This window comes from Zea mays, chromosome 2, assembly GCF_902167145.1.
Source record: "Zea mays cultivar B73 chromosome 2, Zm-B73-REFERENCE-NAM-5.0, whole genome shotgun sequence".
NCBI lineage: Eukaryota > Viridiplantae > Streptophyta > Magnoliopsida > Poales > Poaceae > Zea > Zea mays.
The window spans coordinates 93,738,017-93,750,444 of record NC_050097.1 but is presented as its reverse complement, the minus strand read 5'-3'; the positions used below and the strand labels follow the sequence as shown (position 1 = coordinate 93,750,444).

Below are 12,428 nucleotides of genomic sequence, written 5' to 3'. Positions count from 1 at the left end.
TTGACTTCCATGAATAGCAATGGGCCCTTGGTCCGAAGGTATCTTCATGCAAAGATAAGCTGGATGCAGAATTGCTTCGAAGGCATTAAGAGTACCACGACCAATGATTGCATTGTAAGGGTACTCCATGTCAATGATATCAAACATAACTTGTTCAGTCCTTGTGTTGTTGATGAATTCGAAGGCCACTGACATTGAGATTTTGCCGAGTGCTACAATCTGCCTTCCTCCGAAGCTACAAAGGGGATGTGTGGCATCAAGAATTTTATCTTCGGGTTCTTGCATCTGTCTGAAGGCTTTAGCAAATATGATATCAGCTGCACTGCCTGTATCAACCAAAACATTGTGGACCAGAAATCCTTTGATAACATAAGAGATAACCATAGCATCATTGTGTGGGTAATCCTTGAGTTGAAGATCCTCTTGGGAGAAGGTAATAGGAATGTGAGACCATCTTGACTTGATGAAGGGTCCTTGCACTCCGACATGCTGTACCCTTCTCTGTGATTCCTTCTTCTGCTTCTTGTTGGCTGGTTCTGAACATGAACCGCCTGTTATCGGGAGTACCAGCTTCGGAACCGAAGCAGCTCCAGCTTGAATATTGAACGAAGCCATCAGCTCAGAAAAGTGGTAGTGAGTTCACCGGAGGTGGGCGCCAATGTTGGGGACTCGTTCTCAAATGCTCTGCCTTGGCAAAGAATAATTCCCGAGTGATGCGATTGCAATTACAGGAATGTGTGAACAGTAAAGGAATACTATTCACTATTTATAGGCACAGGACACAGCCTGTGAGGAATTACAATCATGCCCCTCATAAAAGTTTACAACAACGACTCAAACACTTATGGGCTAAAAGGTCATTCTACTTTTAAGTCGGTTTGTAATTCCGAAGCTTCATGAACAGCAACCTTTGGCATCACGTGCAGACTGCTTCAGCCGAAGCTGTTTCCTCCTGCAGGACCTTCAGCGACGAAGCATGGTCCCAACATATACTTTTCAAAAATCATCGGCATCAGAATCTGCTTCAGCAACGCGCTGCTCAATTATTTCAAGCCTTTGTTGTTTTTCAAGAATTCTCTGTGACCTACGAGTCCTTGCCCTAGAAGGACCTGGTTCTTCTGCCATCAAATCTATGGCGAGACTAGCTACTTCATTGAGCCCTAAGTCCTCATATATAGTAAAATCTCTATTTTCTAACTGATCGCCTTCTTCTTGATAAATATTAACAGAATCATCATCTTCGTTATTTGTGTTGTAATAATCATATCGTAACGGATGGACTTCAGGATTAATTTTGTATACAACCCAACAAGACTTCAAGTTTTCATGAAGATATGTTAGATAGTACACCTGTTGTGCTTGATGTGCAAGCACAACATTGCTATAATCGCTGCCTTTAAACCGTGATTCATGCTTTACCTCCACAATTCCAAATTCATCCTCTCGCGTTTGTTGAGGATCAAACCATTCACAATCAAATAACACAAACATGAACTCTTTGGCCCCACCAAGAGTGTACTCCGTTATGTCTTGAAGAACACCATAATAGTCATGAGTGCCTCCGTCTGCATTTGTGGCAGTTGCTACTACTCCATTGTTTGTCATGGCTGCCTGCGGGCGGATTTTTTCTAATTTTGATGTTCGAAAACGGTATCCATTAATATCATAGCGGCTATATTTTCTTGCTTTCAACTGACCATGTGATATCTGTCGCAAATCATCCGAGACTAGAGAGTCCAGTTTCTTACACTACATAGAGCAGAAAAAAAAGATACAGGTAAATAGCAAGTCATATGTGCAAACTAAGTACACAAAAGAAAATTATAAAGAGATAATTACATGCTCGTGGAACCATTCAACGAAACATGGACCTCCATTCATCCCTTTCATACGTAGATTATCCAGTTCCTTTGGTGTAGGTTTGTGGCCAGCTAAATATATGGAATCAAACATTTCAAAGTATGGATCAAGTTCCTCCATGTTGGTGTACAAGTAGAGCATGGTGAAATTACGCTCTCTTATGTCAACATAATGTGCAGTAGAAGCCCCGACCCCTTTCCCCTTCCATAGAAAAACACTAAGGTCAGTCGAAGGACCTTCTTCTTCGGTATGATATCGTGTTGACTGAGCATTCATGTTGTTAGTGTGTGATAAATACTGACTTGAGAAGATTGTGATCTCTTTAGCTGCAAAGGCCTCTGCGATACACCCCTCAACCCTTGCTTTGTTCCGCATAGTAGCTCTAAGTTTTTTCAATTCTCTTTCTTGACTATACATCCATCGGAACTGCACTGGTCCTCCTACCAATGCTTCATAAGGTAAGTGCACTAGCAAATGTTGCATCACATTCATAAATCCAGGCGGAAATACTTTTTCCATCTTGCATACAAGCACCGCGATTTGTTTCTCAAATTGAATCATCAATTTCTTTGAGATATGCTTAGCACATATATGTCTATATATGTAACTAAGTTCAGCAATCATCTTCCACAGAGGAGGCTTCAAATAGCCATGGAACATTACCGGCATAAGTCTTTCCATCAAAATATGTTAATCGTGAGCCTTCAAACCATTTAATTTATTAGTGTCGAGGTTAACAGTACGTTTTATGTTAGCTGCATAGCGGTCTGGAAACTTCAACATTTTCAACCATTGAAATACTTCTTTTCTCTCTTCCGGCTTTAGACAGTATGGAGCTCGTGGTGTCCTCTCCTTTCCATTAGGATTTAATTTGACCTCAAGGCTAGGGCGATCGCAAAGATTAGCTAAATCTTTCCTGGCATTGATGTTGTCTTTTGTTTTACCCTTAATGTTTAGACACATGCTTATGATGCTTTCAGCAACATTGCGCTCTTGGTGCATCAAATCTATGTTGTGTGGTAAAATCAATACCTTCGCATACGGAAGTTCCCAGAGAAAAGAAATATGAGTCCAGTTGTGATCTTGACCATAGCCTTCAAACTCATGACCTTCTGCAGCCCTTTGGAGGGCACGATGTTGTATCAGGATATCTTCACCCATTAAACGTTTTGGTGGACCATCTTTAACTTTTATGCCTCTTCTAAATGACTTCGTATCATTTTGAAACGGGTGATTGGATGGAAGAAACCGTCGATGACAATCAAAGAATGAGACCTTTTTACCATGCTCCAATCGATATGCTTGTGTGTCCCCCATGCATATGGGACAACACAGTCGACCGTGGACACACCAGCCAGACCAAATACCATAAGCAGGCAAATCATGAATTGACCACAAATATACAGCACGTAAGGTAAATTCACGTTTTAGATGACCATCATAAGCCTTTACCCCTACCCATAGCTCTTTGAACTCTTCAATCAACGGTTGCATGAATACATTGATCTTCTTTCCAGGATGTTTAGGCCCTGGAATAATAAGGGCAAGAAATATGAACCCTTCTTTCATGCATTTGTTGGGAGGGGGGTTGTAGGGCATGATGAAAACTGGCCAACAAGAGTATGAAGTTGAACTGTTGTCGTAAGGAGTGAAACCATCAGTGGACAAGCCTAGACGAACACTCCTAGCGTCTCTTGCAAATTCTGGGTCAAAACGATCCAGAGCCTTCCAAGCATCGCCATCTGATGGATGCATCATAATGTCTGGATCTTGGCTCTCACGATCTCCTTCCTTATGCCACAACATTAGCTTCGCAGTTTCTGGGGTTAAAAACAGACGTTTAAGCCTTGGGGTGATAGGCATATATCGAAGTTGTTTAACTGCCACTTTTGTAGCAAAAGTAGCTCCATCCTCTTTTAGTACCTCCGCATATCTTGATTTACCGCATATCTGACAATGGGTGGCCGCTTCATATTCCTTCCAGAACAACATGCAATTATCTTCGCACACATCAATCTTCTTATACTTCATCCCAAGACCGGACACGATCTTTTTAGACTGGTATAAGTCTTTTGGCATCTTATGGTTCGATGGGATGAGATCAATAATCAGATTGATTATATCGTTATAGCAGTTATTCGAGAAGTTATACTTTGCCTTCATTGCCATAAGACGTGTAACCACCTGCAACACGTTCACAGTGGTGTCATCATGCACTTTTTCCTCTGACGCGTGAAGAAGCTTATAAAACTCCTGCACTTCCTCTGGTGTACCCTGTTCCGAGGCCAATGTTGGATACTCTCTACTAATATCAGCCACCAAGTCATCCATCCGATCCTCCTCATCATCATCAATTCTTTCTGACTCTGTGATATTCTGCTCTACTTCTCCATGTGAGCGCCACACAAGATAGTTAGGCATAAACCCATTCTTGCAAAGGTGATGCTCCAGTTCTTCGATCTTTCTCACATACTTAAAATTCTGACACTTGGTACACGGACACTTCACCACACGAGGTCCACCGGAAAATGCGAGATCCACGAATTGTTTTGCAACCCTAACCCATGCCTTTGAGTGACCTAGAGTCACGCTATTGAATCCATCATACATCGCCCTTCTTCTATTGTCATCCATTTGCAAAACTAAATAACCCAATGTATAAAAAAGTGTAAATAAACATCATTAAGTAATTTCGTTCATCTAAATCATGCTCTTATATGTTAGACCGTCTTCAAAAGAAAGATCATCAAAATCACTATTAGTAATCAAAATCATGCAATACTTATATATGCACTTAGCTGTCTACTCAAAATCACTATTAGTCTGGAATATAATGTTTCCTAGTATTTCCCATAATCATATGTGCGTAGTTATTATTACCAGCTGATTCCCCTTGATCAATTTTCTTGGCTTTCTGTATTTTGTTTAGTTTTATGACCGTACCACTAAGCAAAATGATGAATGAGCTATAATAAACATTTAAAAGAACATATGCAGTGATCATTATAATTAATATTCCAGATCCTATATATACATATCCAGTTATATTGGGTTGTACACTCCTGCTGAAATTAAAAATGCTTCACATACTGCTGTACTGCTAAAGAACCATATGTGGCCATATTGTTGTTGAGGTTGGTGGTTCATTCTTGTGCTATTGATATGCATAATGTTTCACAATGTGGGTTAAGGTGTCAGTTCTTGTGGCCATATTTCTTCAACTATAAAGCACAAGAATGAACTTATGGTTCATTCTTCAAAAGCACAAGAATGAACTTATGGTTCATTCTGCATATCAAAAGCACAAGAATGAACTGACAATATGTGATCAGAAATATGGATTAAGGTGTCAGTTTACAATATCACAAGTTACAAATGATATGGTCTTATCCTCTGACCTAATATCTATTCAATCATCATTTTATAAAACCTTTTGATCTGCCTAGGGTCATGGTACATGATATCTGACATTTGTTCTATCTACAACATGCTGGCGAGGTTTTTGGCGAGAAAGCTATTTTAACCACATAGGCACGTGAGCTTCAATCTCGACTTCAGAGGCTTTCAGATTAGATTTTGTAAACTGTGATATTGAAGAACTGACACCTTTATAGTTGAAGAATCGAGAAAACTGCAGAAAGAACTGACACCTTCTATTGACGAGTAGGAGCGCGGGGTGGGCGAGCCGGGGCGGTCGGTGCCGAGCTGGCGAGCCGGGGCGGCGGCGCGGCCCGCTCGCGGCGGCGCGGCGGCGGCGCGGCCCGGTCGTGGTGACGGCGCGGGCTCCGGGCGGTGGCGGTGCGGGCTCTGGGCGGTGGCAGCGCGGGCTCCGGGCGGTGGCGGCGCAGGCTCCCGGCGGTGGCGGCGCGGGCTCCCGGCGGTGGCGCGGTGGTGGCGCGGTGGCGCGGTGAATTGGTGAGGGAGGAGGAGCGCGTACGTGTGGGCGCGTGGGAGGAGACAGAGTGAGAGAGAGACGCGCACGCGTGGGATGAGTGGGTTTAGGTTTTCACGGTTAAGTTCGACGGTATCCACTAGCCCGACGAACTTAACTTAAGAACGTGGGTACCCACGTTCCTAACGCGTTAAGTTCGACGGTTTTATCCACGGCCCACGAACTTAACTTAAAAACGTGGGTACCCACGTTCTTAAATTAACCCATGAACTTAACTCAAGTAAGAACGTGGGTACCCACGTTCTTAATTCTACCCACGAACATTTATCAGTTTCTTGTAGTGCCTCGACCTGTTGCTGGGTATTTTGGAGCTGGTTCTCTAGAACCTCAATGGTGTGGTTCCTTTCTTCAACATGATCTTCAACCTCATGGATTTGGGTACCCATCTGCTCAGTCTAGAGATCCTTCTCCACCAACTCGGTAGATAGATCCACCACAAGATCTTCTCGGTCGATGATGGTGACCTTTGCATCCTGAGCCAAGCCCATCAAACGTGACATGGCCTCGTGCTATAGGACCTGCAGGTTATATAGTGCACTCATGCACTGAACCGTCAGTCGAGCAGTGCCCCTAGGGTAGAGTACCCACACCTCCTTGGCGTGGTCAACCCGGTCCTTCCACATTGGGTCATCCTCCTTTGCAGCGGGGAATAAACCGATGGGTGAGTTGCCACCTCCAACGGGTGAAATCCATAGAAGGTAGTCAACGTGTGCATGGTTGCGGCCTCCGTGGTGTCGTGGGCTTGAAAACCCAAGGTCTCAGAGTCCAACTAAAGCCACCCTGGCTGCAAGGGGTGGGGCTCTAAGGCTAGCCACACCTTACAGCGAGGCACTCCATGTTCCTCGAACAGTTGCACCATGTACCGTGGAGGTGTATGGTATCCTGCCTCCTGTAGTACTTCACACAAAATGAGGGCAAAGCCCTCTTGAGCAAGGCTATCAGTGTGGTAAGGTGTGTCTCCTCCCTCGATAGGTGTGGGTGAGGCCATCTGTGCGAAAGTGGGTGTAAGTAAGGTGGAAAGAAAAAAATCGATGGTGGAAAAATAAAAGGTAAAAACTCATAAAGGTTTGAGGCGACCTCGTTTTTCACTAAATTTTTTCCCTTACCCATTTAGGACTCGGTTACCCCTTTTCGTCTATTCATTTTAGGTGTTGGATATAGCTCTACTTTTGGTTACATTAGATTTTCATTGTATAATGATGCATGCTTGCTTAACCTATACGTCCTCTCTTCAATCATAGGGATGTAAGCCATCCTTATAATAATAGCAGCCTACATGACATGCTTAACTAGCCACCTAGTTACCAATCTACTTCCTAAGGCTTCATGTCCTAGGTTTATCCTTATCGTCCTGACATCTATCCAACATTGGTTTTAAGCAAGTTTTACTTTTGAAAAAATTGGTGACCATGTTTTATTGACTTCTCTGCAATGGTAATCGCTCCGATACCAGCTATGGCGAAACCACCCAGATTATTCCAGTTTAAGTGTCTTGGTCTCACCTCAAGGGCAATGACACACACTTAAGATGGAATAAACTGTTAATTCCTCGGATCTAGGCCGATTGAAGCCACTTACAAGGATCGAGTACCATTTGCTCACACGGAGGTGAGACACAGAGAAATACAATAAAGCATAATACCACAAATTTAAATAAGTACTTGAAGTTATTACATCATCATCAGAGTTTTGAAAGTAGTAAACGTTGTTCTTGTTGCAGCAGAAATTAACTAACAAAAATAAAGAGTGAGGACAAGCTTGGACCATCACTCCTCCTAATCATCTCCTGCTGAGCTAGCGTTCCACTAAACTGTCCAACCCAATGGCAAGGTGGATGACCAAGTCAACCCAGAAACTATATCCTCCTGGGAGATACTTGTAAAAATTATGCCACAAGCAAGACTGATTATACTAATACTCATCTTGACTTACCCAGTGTGAAGAGTCTACTCCTCTACCTCTAGACCATTAAGTTGTTTGGCTGAGTGGTTTGGTTTGCCAAAAGCACTAGCTGAGTCTAAAATCAAATTTTAGCTTTTCAAGTTGTAGAATAATAATTTAGACTAGATGAGCACTTAACTATCAATACATGGTATCAAACATTATGTCAATCAACATCTTTTGGAGTAATCTCATTTCCACTTATTACTCAATGTAGTATAATGGATCAATCAGTTTCATTAGCTGCGAAAAGCAAACGATTCGAATCGAGTTTAAACCATTGCAAGGTAAACCTAAACACACGACATGTAGGAGCACTTCGTCCCCACACACATCAATCGTCCCCATCGATTCCCCGTCAATAGAACAGGGCCCACTGTCATTGGCATACAATGCTCCACTGTCCTGGTCGCCGCCATGCAGTGACCACACTTGTACTCACCATAACCGGAATGGGAGACCCTGTCTCATGAACACGTGGGGAGGTATGTCCGCGGGCAGGTTCACTCAAGTACTAGGCTCACCGATTTACCATATTTCTCAGCATGTGCTTAGAACTTTCAAATGATTGACACAAGTATCCACACGTTAATCCGTATTCCAATTCCATCTTGAAGACCACGCATCCCCATGGATTCGTGTCCACAGACCATTATAATTCCATTATCAAAATTGGATACAGTCAATTCCTGACCTCGTGCGAGTGCTAGAAAAATCACTCGACTTCTACCGAGATCCTGAATTAGCATAGTAGGTACTCGACCCAGCATACTAGTATCCGTCTCAAAAGGAGTCCTGAGTTCATGCAACAATGGTTTCAAATAACTCCTACACTTAAGTGCACAATACAAGCCTACAAACAATAAGTGTAGTAAAATAGCATATATAAACGGTTATGCATAAAACCGGGGCTTGCCTTCAATTACGGGGGCAGCATCGAGATCCTCAATAGCAGGCTTCAAAGCTGGCTCCTGAACTTCCTTTTGGTCAGCTCCTTGCTCGGGGATGAGTACGTACTCTCCCTCGGTGAGGTTGCAATCTATTTAACATGATGCATAAGATGCATGTACATTTATAATATGCAGATGATAAATGTGATGCATGGTCGAGTAACACTAGGTCATTTAGAGATGTTAGGGTTTCTCCTTTTTCTAACCCAACCTCTTAGTAGTGTTCTTGTTGATTTTTAAGTTAAACTGATATCTAGTGGAAATAAGAGTGGGTAGAGATTTAATTATTCTTTAAGAAATTAGTGAAAGATCAGCTAAGTCTTTGTAATTTTAATTTGAGCATGGGTAAGACTTACCTCTTTATTCTATTTTCCCTTAGCCTTTAAATGGTGGTTTGAACTATGAATGCTATTTAGAAATTTCCAAAAATTATGTAAAAATTACAGTAGACTAATACTGGTTAAACTAGTCTGTCCTAGGAATGTGAGGTCAAAACTAATTAGAATCTGTTTTAAACAAAAATAACAAAAACTAGGGTAAACGGGTCACTTTATAGTAAACTTGCTATACAAGTGACCTATGTTCCAAAGGTTATTTTTGCTGGTATTTAGATGCAATATCATGGTCTTGTGTAAAAATTTACTTAATGATACTTAGTGAATATTTATCTATGGTTTTCTAAAGTTGTGGGGCTAAAAGGTGCCTTTATCTAACTTTTCTTTTGAAAAATGTCAAACAACAGATTTGACATTTTCTAATCTTTTCTTTGTGCCAGAGAAATCATTCCTAAGTTTGGTCATTTTTTCCTTATAGGGAATAGGCTGTATGATTTTCGAAAGTTCCTTATAATTTCTCATGGGCAGGGGAAACATATTTCCTAGTTAAACTTACGTCATTTTTATATTTTTCCTTGAAACCTTGTTGCTTAATTCTCCTAAGAAAAATAAACTTGTCTTGTGGTTCACATGTCTAGGTCATGATTTTATTTTCAAATGAAATGGGCAGAAACCTAATTTATTTTATAATCTCTACTTAAATGAGAAAATGTCAATCCCGAAATCTGCATAAGAAAAAATAATAATGAGATAAATAAATAAGTATACTTATAGATTAGTGTTCTCAGAATTATTTGATTTCCTTTTCTTTCTGCCTACTAAGTTAATGGCATTAAATTATTCAACTACCAAATAAATGAATAAAGAAATATGCATATCATGCTTAAGCTTTTGTATTGGTATTCAAATTTGTGAGACAAATTTAAGTTTGAAAAATTAGGATTTGAAAACGGAAGGATAAAAGAGGAGAGAAGGAAAAGAATAAACACTATAAATATATATATAGTATAAATAAATAATAGGTGTTATCTTTATAATAGGATTTTTTGGATAGTTGGAAAGCTTATGTTCAAACAGAATTTGAATTTGAATTGGAGTCTTGAATTTGAAAAGAAAAGATAAAAAAGAGAGAAAAGAAGAAAATCCATCTAGGCCCATTTCTCCCTTCCATCCACGCACCAGCCCACAATCTCATGCGCGCCGGCTAGCCCAACCTCGCTCTGCGTGGTTCGCGCGTCCGCACCCTGGCTCCACCTCCACGTCGTTGGTCGCGTTTTGTGGCACTAGCGTGTGGACCCCACCGGACAGAAACTTCTCTTCCTCTCCCTTGTAACAGAACACGTGAAATCCCGTAACAAACCCCCACGAAACCGCGACTTCGGTTGTGATCCGAGGGCTTGTTTTCCTGCAAGATTCGTCCGGGGCTGGACCTCCTCCTCCCTTGGAAGTATAAAAATCAATGCTCACCTCCTCCTGGTCGTCTAAACTCGTGAACCCGCCCCTGTCCGTGAGACAATCACCATGAATCTCAAGCGCAGCGGAAACGTGGTGGGTCCGCCGCAGGGGCAATTCCCGTGCGCCGCCGCTCGAGATGATTTGGGCAGTATAGCGAAATTGCCGCATCATCCCGCGTGAAGGCGTGCCCTAGCCGTGCGAAGAAACCCACCCGAAGCGCCCTAATTGCTCGTGGAAGTTGGACATTCCACCGCCATGCCACTGCTCCTATGGGCGGCAGTGCCCGCGCTACAGCACCGGGTAAATACCAACCAACTAAGGGCTTGTTCGGTTAGCTCTCAATCCATATGGATTGGGTGGGATTGAGTGGGTTTAAATCCCAAGTAGATTAAACTATTTCTTAATTTTTTCCAATCCCATCCAATCCATGGTTAATGGGATTAACCGAACAAAGCCTAACTCGTGATGATCACCCCTGCGTATTGAACCTTCCGGTTGGGTAAATGGGGCTTGGGGTGGCCGTGTTGCCGTGCGATCGGCGATGCCGCCACCGCGTATGCGGGTGCCGCCGTGCGTGTGCTCGGGTGAGGGAAGACAGCGTCGCGGCCGTGGATCTGGGTATGGGCGGTGGTGATTAGGCGTGGGAATGCCTGTTGGGAGGATAGATATGAGCCATAGATTGGGATCGAACGGATAGAGTTAGATCTGGATCCGTTAAAATCTGACCGCTGAATTTTGATCCAATGGACACTTGGTCGTATTGGTTCGTTATGAAGTTGATCTGATCTGGGCCGTCAGGTTATGATCGGGTGGTTGTGATTGGAGGATACCCCTTCGCCAAGCCTAATTTGCATATAAGCCCCTCAGCTTCATTATAATGAACCCACAGTCACTTATTGTTCAAAGACAATAACACCAAGGCCCAGAATTTCACAGAAATGACCCCGAACTCTCAGGATTTTGTTTACTCGGTCCATACTCTATTAAAATAAATCCCAGAAATTGTTTTAGGTATAAAATAATATTTATATATGTAGAAACTTGTAAAATTCATATCTTACCCATTTTAACTCCGAATTGACCCATTCCAGTTGCATTAGTGTCGTATAAATATTCACTACGCAGTAACAACATTAATTATACCATGTCGCATACTTTTATAGTAAGATATTTATTTATCCTATGTCTACTAGATTAACTCTTCTAAACCAAAGCTATCATATCCATAATTATAATTTGATTAAAATATGATCTCTAGTCAAGTTATAATTAAGATTACGGTGGAATTAATTAATTACATAATAGTCTCTCACAAGATATACACTAACCAATTTATAATATAGTTTAATATTTAAACCACACAGGTCTTCTTTAAATCATAATTCTTTAACCATAACTCTGATTTTAGCCATTCTCGAACCCACGATCTCATAGCTACGCGTAGAATATTATTATGAAGTTTGTTCTTGTGTTTGGTGTGATGTTAATTTTACCTATACCCTGTTTGTTTGTATTGCTACGACTAGCACGAGGTTACGAGTCACTAGAAGAGCAAGTTGGTACCTAGAATCTCAAGTCCCAGGCAAGTTGCACCCTTGACCACTTTTATTACCCAATAATGTTCTTTATTATCACTTATTCATGCATAGGCTTAATTTTGATGGGACCCAATAGGTCACCCTAGTCTGGTTATCTTGTTACCTTGTTTACCGCTAAACTAATTGGGTACTTTTGCTATTGCTCTATATGGTTTTGGGTTTAATATTACATTACGTTCATGTTCCAATTATACTGTTATTTTGTTTATTGTTCATGACAAGATCATTATTTTAATTGGAACATGGAGCTTAACTTGAGAAACACGTGCCACCACAAGTGTGGAATGGGGCACCCTTGGCTGACTAACTAGGAAAGCTAGTGGAGGACTACCTTACC

At 41.8% G+C, this 12,428-nt stretch overlaps 1 protein-coding gene across 1 annotated transcript; it reads right to left on the bottom strand.

The window, feature by feature from the left end:
* Positions 1 to 996: 996 nt before the first annotated feature.
* LOC109944232 (uncharacterized) lies at positions 997 to 2,070 on the bottom strand. Its single transcript, XM_020548925.1, has 2 exons — positions 1,840 to 2,070; positions 997 to 1,749 (listed from the first exon to the last, which is right to left on the bottom strand). Exons 1-2 carry the CDS (start codon positions 1,999 to 2,001, stop codon positions 997 to 999), a joined length of 915 nt encoding a protein of 304 aa, XP_020404514.1. The 5' UTR covers positions 2,002 to 2,070.
* Between the last annotated feature and the right edge of the window lie 10,358 nt (positions 2,071 to 12,428).